Raw genomic sequence first — 18,620 nt, 5'->3', positions numbered from 1 at the left:
CTTTTTTATTTTTTTTTGAAGATATTCTCTCAATTCCTTTTTTCTTTTTCATATTGCTATAACATCCTTTCAAATGCTATTTTAAATTTTTACTCATTTTATTTTTCATTTATGGAATAAGAATTAAAAAAGTTTGCACATGAAACTACAAATCTATTATATAGAACTTGCTATCCCTTTTACAGATATAATAAAATTATCACAAACATTTCTTTTTATACTTCCCCCAACTCCACCTCATGTGTGTTTGTGTGTGTATAACCCTCCTATATATACTTCAATTTATCATTTCCTTTTCTGGATGCAGATAGTGTCTTCCTTCACAAGTCCTTTGTGGTTAATTTGGGTATTTAAAATAGTTGAATGGATTAGCTGTAAAAAATTAGCTGTTGTTCTTTAAAAATATTACTGTTGCATATGCAATATTTTCTTTGTTGTGTTCATTTCATTTGTTTTATCTTTGATTTTACTAGAAAAGTCTCTGTTTCTTCCTAAAAATATGCTTGCCCTTGGTTTTATAAACCTGCTTTTGATCATACTAAGGCATGGTCTTTTATTCATTTGCTTTTATGCTTTTGACATACATGAGATCTAGGTTTTTTTCAAAAGATTTTCTTCAGGGGAAAGATTATGAAAATAATCGATTATATTTAAAATTTTTCTAATAATGAGAAATCTTAAATGTAATTCTGGGTCTTTGTTATGCTAATTTCAGGAAATATTTTTAATATATTCTTTTAGCCTCTTTGTTAATATTTATTTATAGGCACATTATTATAGCTTTTTCTGGCATTGATGCTTTTTTTTTGATATGACAACATATGAATTCTATAGATGTAGTCTCATACAGAACCTCCAATTTTTTAAGAGTTTGTGTAATATAAATCTAATTCTACTTAAAGTAGAATTGTTTGTAGCTTCATTCATTCCCACTTTCACCTGAACCCACCTTCTTGATTCTCTTTATGATTGGTTTAATTTCTCTTTCTAAGATCAGGTTCTTTTGATGATTTCCTGATCTGTTATGTACAGTTTTAGATTTTTTTCATGCACCTTAAGTCCAAGGTCAGCTCCTTATTTGGATTGTTTAGGCATCTTCATGTTACAATGATGTGTTTTCCACTCGAACTGGTCTGTTATGGACAATAACAATGCCATGGATTAACATCGTCCTTATATTTTAACTAGACAGATATGCCTCAGATAACAGGAAATATTGAAAGTTATGTTGGATTTGCTCACAATTCAGGTGCCTGGTTTTCCACCTGCTTCAGCATTTTCTACTTCTTGAAGATTGCCAGCCTCTCTCCTCGTCTTCCTCTGCTTAAAGTGGAGAATTGATTGGATAGTCTTTGGGTTGTTGAAGGGATTCTGTCCTATCTTCCAGTCAATCATGGTGAAAATGAAGCCTACCATGATGTTTGCATTCATCATCATGGCAGATACATTCCCTTTGTTCCATTCCTTCATCCTGTTCTTGGGAAACAGAAAGCTGAGATTGGCCGTCTTGAGGGAAAGTGGTTTAAAGGTTGCCTCTAAAACTCCGGTACCCTCATGGCAGCCTAGATGGAACACTGGAGACACTCTAAAGAACCTTATATCCTTTATGGTGAAGATAGTCATCCTGGAGTCCTTGAATAATTTCTCCAAGTCTTCTCTTCGTTTTGTTTTGTTTTTTGTGGCAGATCACTGGTTATCTCTGAAATCCAAAATCATTTTCCTGACTATATCTGTAAGAATCATGAGTACTATGTGTCCATGAATTATTTCAGGTCTTTCTCCACCAAAAATATTCACCCTCAGACTGGATAAGAAAAGAATTGTAAATGGGGATGAGGGAAAATTATTCACGGACCCCCCTATTCTACTTCCCCTAATATTTACTTAGGCCCTTAAATCACTAGACCAAGGGTAGGAAAACTTTTTTTTTCCAAGGGCCACTTGGATATTTATAACATGATCTGTGGACTCTATTTGGTCAAATAATTAATCACCCCTAAAAAGCTCCTTTAAAATTTTGAATCCCTGCCTGAAGTTGCCTTGGCAATGCCAGACCAATACAGCCCACAGAATGGACATTTCCCACCTCTACCTTAGACCAACAAGCCACTAATAAAAAAGCCAAGATGGCAACAGAGACAGATAAAGAGATAGAAGTCTTAAATGAGTAAGTCATGGAAGATGGAAACTAATATTTCTGTCTTTTTCAGAATGCTTAATCTTTGGAATTTTTTAAAATAATTTTTCATCTCACAAAGATATCAATTTAGAGTGTGTATGTGTATGTGTATGTGTGTGTAAGAGAAAAGCATACATCTTACAATTTATGGTCATTCTAGTACTTTCAAATACAAAGAGTTTAATTCAGGGAGCAAGTGCAAAAGAGATGAAAGTCACAGTCTGAGTAAAAGCCAAATTCTAGACTTGAGGAAAGTATATTTACTTTTGAGAGTTGGTCTCTTGAAAAGACAACTTGATTCAAATTTCTAAAGTCCTATTCCCTTGTCACTCTCTTGCAATCTAACATCATCTGAAGTCACAGCTCTATCTGTCCAAGCCTCCAAAATTTTATCAACCTCTTAACTGGTAAATTCAATGGCATTTTCTTAGGAATGGCCTTTAACACTTTTAGCTTTTTCTTCACATCGTTAATGAAGGGCCTTGCCCAAAGCAGACACTTGGTAAAACTGATTTCCTTGAATGGGGGAAATAGTGACTTCACACATAAAACATGACCCAGTCATTTGTAGGAATCAGCACATTAGTGGCTGACATAATTTGCCTGCCATCTCTCTCAAAAATTCTCTGGAGAGCCACCCAATTTGATTTATTTTCTTATTTTGTAAATTTCATGTTTTAATACAAGTTTAACCTTTAATATCAATTCAAACGATAAGATTAAAAAGGTGCAATTTACATTTAAACTAATTAATTATAATATATAAAACCCCTTTAATCTTCATTAGACTTTTTTTTATCAAATGGATATTATTCATTTTGGCGCTTTCATGCCTTAGGTCTTGGTTCCCTCCCTTCTCATTTCATAAAGTCTCCCATATTTCTTTGTATTCTTCATATTTATTCATTTTAATTGCATAACGGTTGGCATTATATTAACAAAAACACAACATATTTAAATATTACTTTCTGATTATTTAATTTCCTTCCAGGTTTTTTTTAAATAATCTAATACAATTAGGAATAATTTTTTTTCAGCACATCATCCTTTCTGTTTTATTTCTGAGAGTATTGTCAGGGTATGGTCTCCAAAATGGAATTATGGAATCAGAATTAAGATTTGTTTCTTTATGTTTATGCTGAGCAGTCAGATGGTTCTTCAAAAGGAAATTACAAGTCTTCAGTTCTAAAATCAAGGGCTCAGTGTGCCTGTTATTTTAAATGCCTTGTTCAAAGCTTCATATTGAGAATCAATACAAACATCTATCCATTGACATTTAAATTATTTAACAAAGTGTCCTACCCTACTTCAGTGACTCTCTTGTAATCCCCAGATGAATTCTTTCTTCATTCCTTCTCATTCACTTTTTTTTTTGCTAGGTTTTTGCAAGGCAAATGGTGTTAAGTGGCTTGCCCAAGGCCACACAGCTAGGTCATTATTAAGTGTCTGAGGTCAGATTTGAACCCAGGTCCTCCTGACTCCAGGGCCGGTGCTTTATCCACTATGCCATCCAGCTGTCCTCCTTCACTTTTCTAACATGATTATGGTTGATATATAGAGGCATTTAGGAGATTCAGTGTGTATAGAGTCAAGTCAGGAAATTAAAATGTGGTCTCAGACACTTAGTAATTGCGTGACCTTGGGCAAGTCACTTAACTTTTGCTTGTTTCAGTCTCTTTATCCATAAAATGGAGATAACAACAGCTATCTATCAAGCTGTTGTGAAGATCAATTAAGATCACACAGTAGGGGCGGCTAGGTGGCACAGTGGATAGAGCACCGGCCCTGGAGTCAGGAGGACCTGGGTTCAAATCTGACCTCAGACACTTAATAATGACCTAGCTGTGTGGCCTTGGGCAAACCACTTAACCCCATTTGCTTTGCAAAAACCTAGCAAAAAAATATAGTAAAAGACTTGATACACAGTCTTTATCTTGGTTTACAGGGTGAGATGTTGATCTATGGCTAGTTTCTGTTGGACTACTTTACAATTTTTTCTATTTTTTTTTATCAGCAATGTCTCCTTTCCCCAATTCCTGGGACCTTTGATTTGTTAAACCTATGGTATTGTGTTTATTTGCATGTATATATATATATATATATATTTATAAATATTTATGCATATATACATATTTATATATGAAATTTATATTCTGTCCCTTATCTGTTCTACTGATAACACTTTCTTTTTCTTACCTAGTACAGTCTGTGCTGGATTTATTCCCATTCCGAGGTGAGACTCAACTTTTGCTGTATCTGTTGCCCCCTCACCACAAGTCCCTGATTATCAAATTGTTGTGATGATTATGACACTGTAGTATAGTTCAAGATGCTCATATCCCTTCCTTTCCCTTTTCTCCCTCATTAATACACTTGATTATTTGATCTTTTATTTCTCCAGATAAATTTTATTTGTTATTGTATTTTCTAACTCTATAAAGAAGTTTTGGTAGTTTTGTATAGCACTAAGTACATTAATCCAGGTAGTATTGTCATTTTTATTATTTTGGTGTGCTCTACCCCCAAGCAATTAATGTTTCTCTAATTATTTAAATCTGTCTTTAACTGTATTACACACAGTTTGTAACTGTGTCTGTTTAGTTTCTCTGGGTGTGTTCATAGATAGACTTTGAAGTATTTCATAAAAGCAGTAACTTATATTTTTACCTTTCTTTGCATTCCCAACACTTAGCATTGTGCCTAGTATATGATAAGAATTTAAGAAGCATTTCTTGACTAACTATTCCTCTAGAAAGGAAGAGGTATACTTACAATTTGTTGGAAGAATCAAATCAATCAAACCAGTGTAGAATATCACACTGATGAAAACCAGAAAATAGATTGTGTTGAGCATCGTTTGCTGAAATGGAGCTTGAAGTGTGAATAATAGGATAGCAGAAAGACAAATTGTAGGAATTAGGACTTTTAGGATAGAATGTATAATTTCTTCAGCCGTGCCACCATTTCTGGCCACTCTCTGGGTTTCTGGGCCTCTGTCATCACAAAAACGTAGCTGCATTTTTTCAAAATATGTGTTCGGTTCCCCTTTCTTTTTTCTCATCGGAAGACAGATCTAGTAGTAGTATTAAAGGACAAAGGGTATGATGTACAGAATTGTTTTGGTCATAGTTTCCAACTGCTGGAATCATTCCATGGAGTGAACACATTTGCTTCTGCATTTCCTATTCCTAATTTGTCTTACTGATTGCCCTGTTTTGTAAGTATTACCCAATTGATTTGACGATCTTTGCTTTCTTCTACAGCTTGACATGTGGTAATGCTAGGACCAAAAGCTAAATATTTTAAAACAAGACTGAGGACTTAAATGAAGAAGAAAACCTGGATAAGGGACTGGGAGGGTTTTGTCCCCAGCCTGGTAATTAGGTATGACTCACAGGTAGGATATGTTTATATAGGATTGGAAAAAAACTCTCCTTCACTCAAATTCACCAGGGTGAAAGCTGAAAGATACAAAATAAAGACAAAGCTAAGTAGAGTTGAAGAAGAGTCCACGTGTGACTGGATATTTGATGGAGATCAGATCCTGGCTCACCTTAATAGAGACTAACTTTAGGGTTCATTAGTCCTTGAGTCGCCTCCTCTCCTAAGACAGAAATCTTTCAGAACATGTTCTTTTGAGTAGATACCTGATGACTTCTCATGAGAACAAATGGGTATACTGTGCTCATGAGTTTAGTTAGCTTTAGACAACGTGTGGGTCCTTCTTCTGATAGGCTTTTCTAGATTTCCTTGGATGGACTAGGGTCTTTATTTTCTTCTTTTCCAATAGTAGGATCAAATAACTTCATCAAGTGAAGCCTTACTTTCATGAATGACCTTAATTGAAAAGCAGCAGAGATGAGATATGGAATGGAATTTTATTAAATGGGGAATCGAATCAAAAGCCAAATCATATAAATCTGGAGGAAATCCTTGCACTAACTATTTAAGTATGGTGCTAAACTTGAGTAAAGATAAGAGAGTCAGTCAACTCTTTGAAAGCCAGGGAGAACTGGCATTTTCCTCCAGTAGAGTTGACACCAGCTGGGGCTGAGCACTTGTCTGAAAGACCTTGATCTTAATTACTGAATAAAAGCATGTATTGTTCAGAAGTACCACCCAAGAGTTGAATAAGCTTTACATCATATACACCCTCCTTCCTTGGGATTGGATTACCATTGTTTTGGATAGTACTTGGAATTTCATTGGAAGAAAGAATGGAAAGAATTTTGGAAAGAATTTTTCTTTTTAAGTGAAAATTAGCATGTTCTCTTGATTTACTATTGGATGGTCACCTGGATCAGTGAGAAGTAAAATGATTTGCTGACAGTGCCAACTTCAATATATATCTATATATCAGAGATGGAACTTAACACCAAATTGTGATGTTAAATTCCTATGATCCTATGGCAACTCTCTATTCACTGTGGCTTGCTGTTTCTCTGCCTCACTTTAGAGACAAGGGGATTAAGGCATAGAGAAGCAAAATGGTTTGTGGATAGTCACAGATCTGTCAGAACTATATCTTTTAGAGATGGGACTCAAACCCAAGTCTCATGTCTCCCTAGCCAACACTACTTTAGCCATGTTCTGTCACTTCTCAGTAAAGACAATGGTCCAAAAGCATATAGCCCTCTATCACTGATTTAACACTTTTATCATTCTGTATTCTGTACATCATTGCTTACTTATATTAATATACAAATATCCTGGAGGAAGAAAAGGCAAAAACTGAAATAGATCCCATCTGTCATTTGCATTTTTAAAAGCAGCAGCTCAACCTCTCAGCCATGAATCCATATGGACAATTATGAATAGAAATTGCATGTGCTCTTGCATAATAGGGGCATACATATAAATAAACACAATAACATAATAAATAATATAATAAACACAAAATATACACATTCATAAAATATATACATGAAACCCCTGACTGAGCTTTTCTCTAGAAACAATGGATTTCTAAGAAAACTTGGGCAGTCCCTTCTCATAGTAGGGTGCCTTTGATCTTGAGGTATGAATCAAGATAAAAAACAATAATGTCAATTGAGATTATATCAAGGTGGGCACAGCCAAGTGGTATATACAGTGCTGGTCCTGGGGTCAGGAGTTCCTGAGTTCAAATCTGGCCTCAAGTGTTTATACTTACCATTTGTATGACTTCGGGCAAGTCACTTAACCCCAATGCCTCACAAAAATGAAATCAAGCGGCAGAAAAGCAGTTTTGCTGATTTTAGTTGTAGAGACATTCACTAACAGCAATGTGAATGGTGAATTTTCTCCCAGTAGACATGCCAAGAACATGGTAGAACATCTGTTTGGTTGTTGACAAATTAAAGTTTCTTGGGAAAAGTGGTGGACTAGGTAAATAGTTTCATTGGACTGGTAAGCTGCATGGACAGGGTCAAGACCAGAAAAAAGTCCTCAGTGGACTTCATCCTAATTGGTCATCTTCAGAATTGGTTTCTTATAGATAACAATTATTATATATAGATTGTTATATAGATAGCAATTTTTTTTATTGTCTATGCACTTATGGCTAACTGCTGTATCTCAAAGCAGACTGGGCACTGCCCAGTCTTTCAAGCACTTGGTTTGCTGCTTGCCTCAACATCTTCTTTTGTTTTTCTGAATATTGCCAACTTTCTGGTTGAGGTAGAGAATTAACAGGAGTCCCTTCAAGAGCCCAATGATCTGCTTACTCATCAACTGGTTCATTTGCTTTTCAATGACAAAGCACAAAGGCTAGAGATTTCATGTGAAAAAACAAATCATAGAATTATGTTATCAAATGAATAAAATGCTTTTGACAAAAGATAATATTCACATTAAAACTAAAATGGAACTATGATCATACTGATATAAGAACTCTCATAATATTGATCTTAACCCAACCATTGCTATTTGTACTAGTATTCCTGTGTATGTCTTTTCATTAGTTCACCTCAGGAGATCTGTCCAAAGTTCTGAAGACCCTCCTCATTTTCTCCTAACAGTAAAAGGACCATCAGCAAAGGAAATAGATACTTGTTTTCTTCCTTTTCCATTTTACTGTCCATTTGGTTGTTCAGTTAATCCAACTCTTTGTGACCCCATTTGGGCTTTGCTTTGTTTTTCTGCTTTGTTTTTGTTTTTTTGACAAAATACTGGAGTGGTTTGCCATTTCTTTCTTCAGCTCATCTTACAGAAGAGGAAAACTGAGGAAAACATGGTGAAATAATTTGCCCAGGGTCATCCATCTGAGGCTATATTTGAATTTATGAGGATGAATCTTATTGATTCTAGAATCAATATATCCAGCTGACCACCTAGCTGCCCCTTTTTTACTTAGTATTGGATAGAAATTACAGAAGTGAATTCTGGATAGAAAATATAGACATTGATTAATATCAGTGAGAAGTAAAATCCACAAGCCATTTTGCTTCTCTATGCCTTAATCCACTTGTCTCTAAAGTGAGGCAGAGAAGCAGCAATGACTAGATGAGCAAAATTAAAAAATAATAGATCTCATTAAAACAATGACTAGCAAAACCAAAGATCAGTATCTTATATCACACATTGAAAAATGTTCCAAATGCAGCATCAACTTAAATAGATAAGGTCACTTTCAAAATGAAATAAAGTGAGGGGAAGTACCTTTCCTAAATACGACTAGCAAGAGAATTCGTGCCCAAATATGGATTAGATAAAATCATAAGATATTATTGCTTGGGAAAAATTCTTCATCTGACATCTCTAATAAAAGCAAAAAGCCTAAATATGGAGGGAATTATCATAAATATATGTCTATGAGTCATTCTCTGAAAAAGAAGGTCCAAAAGGGGAAGGCAAGTTCTCAAAAACAATGATAAAATTAAAATCCTGTGAAAATTTGACTCAATCCACTACAGTTACTAGTTGTTTGGTGTTGAAGAGAATCACACCGGCAAACCAAGTGACTGGTGGTGTACGTTGCACAATTATTTTTATTATAGTGAGGGGTATGCTGTGCAAGGCATCCTTCTCACATGCCTTTACAATCATTCCACCCTATGATCTAATTGATAAGAAATTCGAGGTGATCTGGCTTCTGAGGCCGGCAAGGCAAACAGCAGCATGTGCTATCTGGTGACAGAATGTGGCACCCAATAGTCCTAACCTGTGTCTTTGAGGACTAATCATTAGTCCAGTCTTTCCTCTCAGACCTTCCATCTTTGAACTAGTCGTCCATATGCCCATATCAGCAAGGCACTATGATTCACTACCAAACTTGGACAAGCACCAGGAAATGATATTTGCTGACAGGATATGACAACCTAATATATCTTAACCTGTCTTTATGGAAGTTGGATGCAAATTAAACCTCTCTAAATAAATATTGCCTTATTCTCAGCAATCTGATTAAAATAACAAACTGGAAATAGTCAGTGTGGAAGAATATACAGGAAAAAAAGATGCAAAACATATTGTTGGTAGAAATATGAATGCTCCAGTAATTCTGGAATTCAATTTGATATGAGAGAAAATGCTTAAATTAACTCTATTGATCCAGAAATCTTACCAAAAATGGCATATTCCAAACATCTAAATATAAAAAGAAAGATCTGTTATATAAAGAGAAAGATTTATAATTGTGCTTTTTAACCTTATGAGAAATTGTCGGAAACTAACTGTAGGTTAAGGTTAAGGTAAAGGGAATAGATTATCCTGTAACAATCACAGATGTATTTCTCTTTTAGTCATTGCTGGTAGGATTCTTGCCAGAGTCCTCAATAGGGTAATCTTCCTTAGAAGATGGTCACTTCCCTGAGAGCCATTGTGATTTCAGAAAGGGTAGAGGAGCAGTCTATGTAGTGTTTGACATCCAACAACTCCAGAAAAAATTCCAGGAACAGAGCAGAGGTCAATGTACAATATTTGTAGCCCAGACCAAGGACTCTGCGCAAAGAACGTCAAGGAGATCTAAGTTGCTGGATTGTAGAAAAGTGGAAAGGAGTGAAGTAAAAGAGTGAAAAGTAGGAAGGAGCCAGGAATGAAGGGCCATAAAGGACAAACCTAGCACTTCGGATTTAATCCTAGCGGTAATAGGGATATTGGGGTTTGCACCTGAAAGTACTGGGGTTCAGTGGAGGATGTCTGAGAAAGAATTCACGAGATGTGGGCTCTCTCCCAGGCAAGTAGTCATTTTATTGGGCATTGTGATGGCATGCCAAAAGTGAGGTAAAAGGGCAGGGATGACCTCATGCATTGCGCACTTATAACACTCAGCCAGAAGACAAAAAAGGCTTGTGCAAAAGCAGAGGTTGGGACTTCAGAGTCAATTATTAAGTCATAGCTAGAATTCCTAATTTTGCAAGGACCTAGAAAAGACACTCAGAGCAGATCTGAAATTTGGGAAGTAGTTCATTAATTGCCCCCCCCCCCCCATCAAGGGAGTCATCAGGGTTTACTGAGTACAAAAGTGACATCATCACTTTGGCAGCTAAGTGGAGGATAGAGTGAAGTGGGGAGAGAAGTCATAGTGAAACAACTCAACTCAAAGAATTTTATTAATAAATTATTGTCAGTAAACTTTGGCATGAGATTTGCTCTCTGGTCTGCTTTGGTCTATATTTCTGTCAGTGACTTAGATGGAGGCCAAGATTTGCCTTGTTACAAATGATAGAAAGCTACAAAAGAAAGACAAAATGCTATATGGTGGAACAACATTAGCTATTGATATTTATTGATTTTTCAAATCATTGTCCTTAAATGAAGGTGTGGCTCCTTCCTAAAATCCTATGAAGTAGGTACATCAGGGACTTTATAGGTGAGGAAACTAAGGCCCTTAGAAAGTTTGTTTGTGTATTCCCAAAATGTCACAACAGACTAGAATAGGATCCTTAGGCTGAAGAAAATAATGCCAAACACTGAAAGACAATCTACCCAATTTGCATCTCTGCAAACAGTAGCTCAGACTCTTCGCCATCTTAACAGTAGGGAAATCACACCATTTGCCCATCATCTCAGACTAAAGTGGAGAGTCCCTAAGCTGAAAACTAGAAACCAAAAAGTTTGGAAGAAGTTAGGGTAAGTAGCATGCAGAAGCCCCAGTCCACATCAGGGGCAAGAAAAAATGAACTCGTGGACCAGTTAGAACCAAACCTAAATTAGAAAAGTTAACCCCCTAGGCTTTCTAAAATGAAACTATTCATCAAAAGCCATATATACAGAGTACCATTTTACAAATGAGAACTAAAACTTAAGAGACAGAAATGACTTGCTTAAAGTCTCAGAGTTATTAACTTTTTTTTTTAGGTTTTTGCAAGGCAAACGGGGTTAAGTGGCTTGGCCAAGGCCACACAGCTAGGTCATTATTAAGTGTCTGAGACTGGATTTGAACCCAGGTACTCCCAACTCCAGGGCCAGTGCTTTATCCACTGCGCCACCTAGCCACCCCTAGAGTTATTAACTTTTAACGGAGGAATTTGAACACAGGTTCTCCAATTCTAGGGTTCATTGTTTGGACACTGTGCCCAGCTGACTCTGCAAGAATGCTTAGTGTAGCAGAGAATATATGTCTGATCATAGGAGTTGGGGAAACCATAATGGGGATTTGGATCAATATATTCATTTTCCTGGTGAACTGCATAGACTGGGTGAAGAGCAGGAAATTCTCTTTGGTGAATTCCATCCTCATGAGTCTGGCCTTCTCCAGAATATTTCTACTTTGGATCATGCTAATCACTGGAGTTATGAGGGCTTTTTACAGTGACACTCTTGTTAACAAAGAAACCACGCTGATTCTTTTGTGCTTGTACATTATGGCCAATGATTCCAGTGACTCCCTTGTCACCTGCCTCAATGTATTCTACTTCCTGAAGATTGCCCACTTCTCCCATCCTCTCTTTCTCTGGTTTAAGTGGAGAATTAACAGGGTGGTCCTCATGATCTTGCTGGGATTCTTGATAATATTTCTGTTCCTGACTCCTCCTATGATGGTGAAATTCATGGATGACAACATTGGGAGCATGGAAAGAAAGATAGAGCAAAACCACACTAAATCTTTCCAAACAGGGAGCCTTCAAGTCATAGTTGCACAAATTCTCCTTTCTGTTGGGCGTCTCATCATCTTGGTTATATCTCCAATCACCTGTTTCCTCTTGATCTTGTTCCTATGGAAACATGCCCGACAGATGCAGTTCAATGCCATGGGCTTCAGAGATCCTAGAACGGAGGCCCATATAAGAGTCATGGGATGGCTGGTCTCCTGCCTTTTCCTCATCATTCTCTACTATGTGGGCATTTTCATAACTGAGTCGACCTCCTCTATTCTAGAGCAAAGGCTGACAGGGTTGCTGGGATTTGCCATAGCAGGTTCCTATCCCTCAGGCCACTCTGTCATCCTGATTCTGGGAAACAGCAAGCTGAAGCAGGCATCTCTTTGGGTGTGGCATCAAGCCCTGTTCTTCCTCCGAGGAGGAAAACCTTAGTTTGATCAACTTTAGGAAGCTTGGTACTTTCTATGAACAAACAAGTCAACATGGAAACTTTTTCTCCATTTATTGGAAAATTACAGGAATTTAATGTTTATTCTGGACATATTGAGCAGCCCTGGGACGCTTTGGACAAAGTTTAAATTGCTCATTTTTACAGGATGACATTGTGGGGCAGAGCATCCTAAGAGCAGTCATAAGGGATATCAGAGGTCATTAGTCCAACACCCTCAGTTTAAAGATGAGGAAACTGAGGACCCTGAGAGGTCATAGGATCAGATATATGGAGCTGAAATGGCTATCTAGTTCCTAACTCTCACATTACAAAAAAGAAACTGAAGGATAAGAAAGGTTGGGAGTCTTGTCCATACATTAGTGTTGGTGATAGGATTTGACCTCAAGGTTTTTGAGTCCAAATATTTTTTTTTAGGCTTTTGCAAGGCAAATGGGTTTAAGTGGCTTGCCCAAGGCCACACAGCTAGGTAATTATTAAGTGTCTGAGACTGGATTTGAACCCAGGTACTCCTGACTCCAAGGCCGGTGCTCCATCCACTATACTACCTAGCCACCCCGAGTCCAAATCTTGTGCACTTTTCATTGCCCATCCTGCTCAGTGCTCTTCCACCTCCCTTTTAAATCCCCAGATCTTGTCTCTCTTTTTAGACTCTTTAGTAGCCCATGGGACTCTGGTCCACTGATCTAATAACAAATTTTGCCAACCTAATGTTTTTAGATTTAGCTGAGGGTTTAGGACAAGTTATTTTGCTAAAAAATAAAAAACCAAAGCAACAACAAAGTTCAGAATCTGAATGAACACTATGTTCACTTTTTAAAATTTTTCTTATTTTTTCCTTCCTTATTCCATGGTTTCCTCTTTTCCCTTTAGTTCTAATTCTTCATAAAAATGACTAATAATGTAAATATTTTAAACCAAAATGTACACATACAATTTCACTAGACTATTCAATACTGAAGGGAGGGGAGTGGGAAGGGAAGGTGGTGGGAATGGAGGGTGGAAGAAAATATGCATGTGGATGATTGTTGAAAATCTTTTATAACATATAATTTGAAAAATAAAATATAAATAAAAAGTTATTTTGCTAAAGATGAAGCTCATAGGGGTGGCTAGGTGGCACAGTGGATAGGGCACCTGCCCTGGAGTCAGGAGGACCTGAGTTCAAATCTGGCCTCAGATACTTAATAATTACCTAGCTGTGTGGCCTTGGGCAAGCCACTTAACCCCACTGACTTACAAAAAATAAAAAAAAGATGAAGTTCATGTTAATGCTGAGTATCAGCTTAGACAAATCCTGTTCCTCAGTTGGCACTTTTAGTTTGGTGTGGAGAAGAGCAAACAAAAGTCAGTTGTTCTGAGTGGGTGGTGGCAGTCAATCCTGCAAAATGTAAAGAGTTCTTACTCTCAGAAAATTTCCATTCTAGTAGGAAGAAGGAATACATGGTAGTACAAATAACATAAAGCAGAATGAATGTTATATTCCTATTAGAAAGATGGGAAATAGGGGCACCTAAGGTGGCATAGTGGATAAAGCATTGGCCTTGGAGTCAGGAGTACCTGGGTTCAAATCTGGTCTCAGACACTTAATAATTATCTAGCTGTGTGGCCTTGGGCAAGCCACTTAACCCCATTTGCCTTGAAAAAAAACCTAAAAAAAAAGATGGGAAATTCATCAGATGGCAAGGCTTTAGAAAAGAATCTTCCAGAATGATGTGGATGCCATTGGAAGTTATCACCTGTTCTCTGGGTTCATGTTTCTAGGAGAACAAGGAGACATGACTGGTTCCTTTATACAAGAAATGTCTATGGCCAATCCCAAATGGAGCTTGAATCCTCCCAATTGCTATATGGGTCATCATCTCATCATGACAAGTTGCCATCTTTCCAAAGTTGCCTTTTAAATTAGAAATCATCTTCACCTGCATTTCTTGATTGTTAAAGAAAAGACATTAGGTTAAAACATGTCAACATGAATAGGGAAGTGTTAGACCTGGGGTACCTGATCTTGAGGAGACTACATTTGGAATAGTGTGTTCAGTTCTGGGCATTACCTTTTGAGAGTATCAGTAAGCCAGAGGGTGGCCAAAGGAGGACAGTCAAGATGATGAAAGGATTCAAGTTCATGCTTTATGAATATTGTGTAATGGAAACGGTGTAGACATTTGTTCTGGAGAGGTAAAGACTGAGGATGGGACTTACTAACTTCCCTCAAAAAAAAAGTGAAGGATTATTAGATGGAACAGGGATAGGATCTGTTTGAATTGTCCCTAGAAAATAAAATCAGGAACAATAGAACCAACAAAGAGGAAAAAATTATTCTCAAAATGCCTGATTTTAATTATCTTCATTATTTTATCATCTACATCTCCTTCTCCTCTCAGAGAACCATATCTTATAATAAAAGAAAATAGGGAGAAAATTTCAGCAAAATTAACATGTGAGAGAAGTCTGATGATACATGATGCATTTCAGAACCATTGTTCTCCCTAATCTTCTAAGTGAAGGGAAACTGTCTTCTTTGGATTCAAGTTTAATCATTCTAATTTTGTGATACTTGGCTTTAATAACACACCATATCTACTGCTGTCATTCTTTTGTATAAAGTTTGCTTCCTTCTATTTGGTTCACTTTGCATTGATTCATATAAATCTTTCAATACTTCTCTGTATTCATTACAGACATCATAACTTATAGGACGATAAAATGAGAGAAAAATCAGAGATATTTTGATGCGTCTTTATTTTATTGTTAATGATTTGAAGCATTTTTCCAATATTTTCAATAGGGTAAAAATGTTTGGACAACTGTGCATATCTTTTGATTACTTATCTATTGGGAAATAGATTTTAGTATCTTAGATATCTTAGATAAGGGAATGATAGCCAATGTAATATAATTCAGTTAATTTCTATATTACATTGGCTATCATTCCCTTATCTAAGATATATGATAGAAAGATTTTTCCTCATTAATCACTAATACAAAATCAGTCAATGGGTTAGAACAAACCATACTCAAAGAGTTGGAAACAGCTATTAACTATAAGACAGAATGCTCCAAATAACTAATAACCTGACAAATTTAACTAAAAACAACTCTGATGATTCATTTCATACCTAGCAAACTGCAAAAGATAGCAAAGGATATCGACAATGTTTGTGCATCGACAGGCACGCTAGAACACGGACGGTGCATTGTGAATCAATGTTAAATTTGGAAAACAATTTTGGGTTTTTAAAAATCAAGTGACCCAAATATCTATACTTCTACCTAGAGATTCTGCTACAACTACTACTACTACTACTACTACTACTACTACTACTACTACTACTACTACTCCTACTACTACCACTATTACTATTACACTAAGATATTTAATAAGAAAAAAGTCCCCATATATACCACATCATTTTTAGTGGCTTCTTTTGTGGTAGCAAAGAACTGGAAACAAAGTAGATTCTCATTAATTGGGAATTAATTGGATAAGGGAAAAATAAATTATGGTACATGAATGTAAGTTAGAATTACTATGCTAAAATAAGTAACAAATATGATTTGTTTGTCTAGACTTTCTATGATCTGATTAACAGTGAGAAATATGATGAAATAGTGATAAATATGATGAAAACAGATTTCTATGATCTGATAAAAAAATGAGAAAAGCTGAGTCAGTGAAACAATCTACATAATGACTTTGATGTGTCCAACACTTTGTGACTCAATGAACTTGTCCTTGGGGTTCTATTGGCAAAATATTGGATTCCCATTTCCACGAGACTTGCCCATGGTCACATAAGCTTCTAAATGTCTGAGTCTGGATTTAAACTCAAATCATCTTGACTTCTAGTCACTGTAGTAGCAAGCAGTCCCACACAATGACTTCAACAAATTAATGCAAAGATAAGCACAAAATAATCAAAGGTGAATGGTGCAAGATTAAAAAGAACAAACATGCTGAAACAAGAAGATGGCTCAATCCATTCATTTGCACAGGTGGAAAGTTCATGAATGTGGTATATTGCCATATTTTCACTTTTTGATGTATTTAATTGAGTTTGCTACTTCCCCCCCCTTTTCCTCTTTATTTTTTTCTTTTAAAAAAGCATCCTTTATTATTTAGGATTGTTCTGCATTGGAAGATGAATACTTAAGGAAATTCTTATCACTAAAAAGATAATGAAATTTTATGATTTAAAGGACAATAAATTTACTTTAAAAATTGAGAAAGAGAGAGATATAAGGAAGGAAGAAAAGATGTAAGGCAAAAAGAATAAAACAGAAAAGGAATGAGGAAAGGAAGGAAGGAAAGAAGGGTGGGAAAGAGGAAGGAAGAAACTGAGGGAGAGAAGGAGGAATGAAGAGAGAGAGAGAGAATTATGTAATAAGAAAAGAATACAAAGAAACTTGAATTTCATCTCAACTTTAAAAATCAAGAGAAGCAAAGTTTGAAGATCTTAATCGACAGATCATAAATGAAACTCCCCGATTCATCTATAAGTAAATTAACATCTTTTGTGGGATGGTGTTGTAGAACAGATATAGCATAACTGGGGAGAGGGTTAGTGGGGTATAAAGTGGAATGGATAATGCCCTCCAAGCAATTTCCTATTGGAATAGCTAAGGGATGCTTATTCATAAAATTTCTAAGTTTAGGACCTGGTGGATAGGAAGTCTATGGGAGCACTAAAAAATTGGAGGACTCATGAAGGAATTGCTGGCATCAACTCTTACCAGTTTGGGAGAGCTAATTGTTAAATTGTCAATATGAGCCTTTATTTTTTTCAAATTGGCAAACTTTACAAAGCATGGCTTTGTTATTTTGTTTGTCTAGACTTAAGGTGTTGGAGAAAGTGTTATTGCAAATTAAACTTTATAATGTGTGTGTGTGCATTTCATGGAAAGCAGATTGTTAAAAGAGTTACCAGAACATCACTGGTCTTATCATAGGAAAAACAGCTGCTGAATGAAATTCTACTGAAGGTCTCTCAAATGAAGGAAGAGGTAAGAACCTCCAATCAGAGATTGAACTCTTATGATAGGTTGAGTCTGGGATGAAGGGAATCTGCAAATTGGCAAGTCACTTTCTCTGGGAAAGTTCTGTGCCTCCAAGAGCAATGTTCTATCTCAGGACAAAAGCAAATGTGTCAGTTCCTGGAGGAATGAGGAAACCAGAATTGTGATGCCATAGGAGCCATAGAGCCAGAGATATGACAGAATTCTATTTGGAAGGGAAACTCATAGGATTGGCACATTTAATAAGAGACATGAACGAGAATAATTTCTCCCATACAAGATTGCTTTTGTCCAAAATTGCTTCCCCATCAAATTGCTTTTTCTAAGAAAAGAACAGAACAGGAAAAGAAAGAACAGCACAACCACACTGGGAAACTCTTATTATTCTCATTGTTACATCTGAGAAAACTCTAACAGAGTCTTGTCCAGGGTCACACAGTTTGCTTATAGGTATGGAATACTAATTTTTTTTCTCCTTTTCAAAGGAGGTGATAAGCTAACTGCTTCCATCTTTGAAATTCCATAGAACTTTAATCAATGAGAAAGTTCAATTGGATTGAGAGGCTTTCTGCCTTTTACAGAATTCACAGATGCCCATATATATAATTTTATTTAAGGCAATTGAGTTAAATGACTTGCCCAAGGTCACACAGCTAGGGAATTATTAAATATCTGAGGTCGGACTTAAACTCAGGTCCTCCTGACTCCAGGGCCAGTGTTCTATCCACTGTGACATTTAATTGCCCCACAGGTGCCCATATTCCAAGGGCCTCTACTCTAACAAAACTAGAGACCAGAGTCTCACAGTTGAAGACACTAGAACCAGGAGGTGCATATAAGAAGCAGCTTATCTTTCCATAGTTTGCCTTTTCTTCCTCAGACTAATTTGGATTCATGCATTTCTGCCCTACCTCCAATGCTACCGGCAGCAAAGATGCTAGCAGACTAAAGACAA

General features: G+C 36.4%; 1 protein-coding gene across 1 annotated transcript; it reads left to right on the top strand.

The window, feature by feature from the left end:
• The first annotated feature begins 11,748 nt into the window (after positions 1-11,748).
• On the top strand, positions 11,749-12,633 carry LOC141489566 (taste receptor type 2 member 7-like). The gene has a single exon (XM_074190126.1). The coding sequence runs from the start codon at positions 11,749-11,751 to the stop codon at positions 12,631-12,633; it is 885 nt and encodes a 294-aa protein (XP_074046227.1).
• The last annotated feature ends 5,987 nt before the right edge of the window (positions 12,634-18,620 follow it).

This window comes from Macrotis lagotis, chromosome 5 (genome assembly GCF_037893015.1).
Source record: "Macrotis lagotis isolate mMagLag1 chromosome 5, bilby.v1.9.chrom.fasta, whole genome shotgun sequence".
NCBI classification, from domain to species: domain Eukaryota; kingdom Metazoa; phylum Chordata; class Mammalia; order Peramelemorphia; family Peramelidae; genus Macrotis; species Macrotis lagotis.
This window is presented reverse-complemented; position numbering and strand designations above follow the sequence as displayed.

What these genes read in the sequence shown, in the direction of transcription:
- LOC141489566 (XM_074190126.1), top strand. Translation starts at nt 11,749, where the DNA reads ATGGGGATTTGGATCAATATATTCATTTTCCTGGTGAACTGCATAGAC.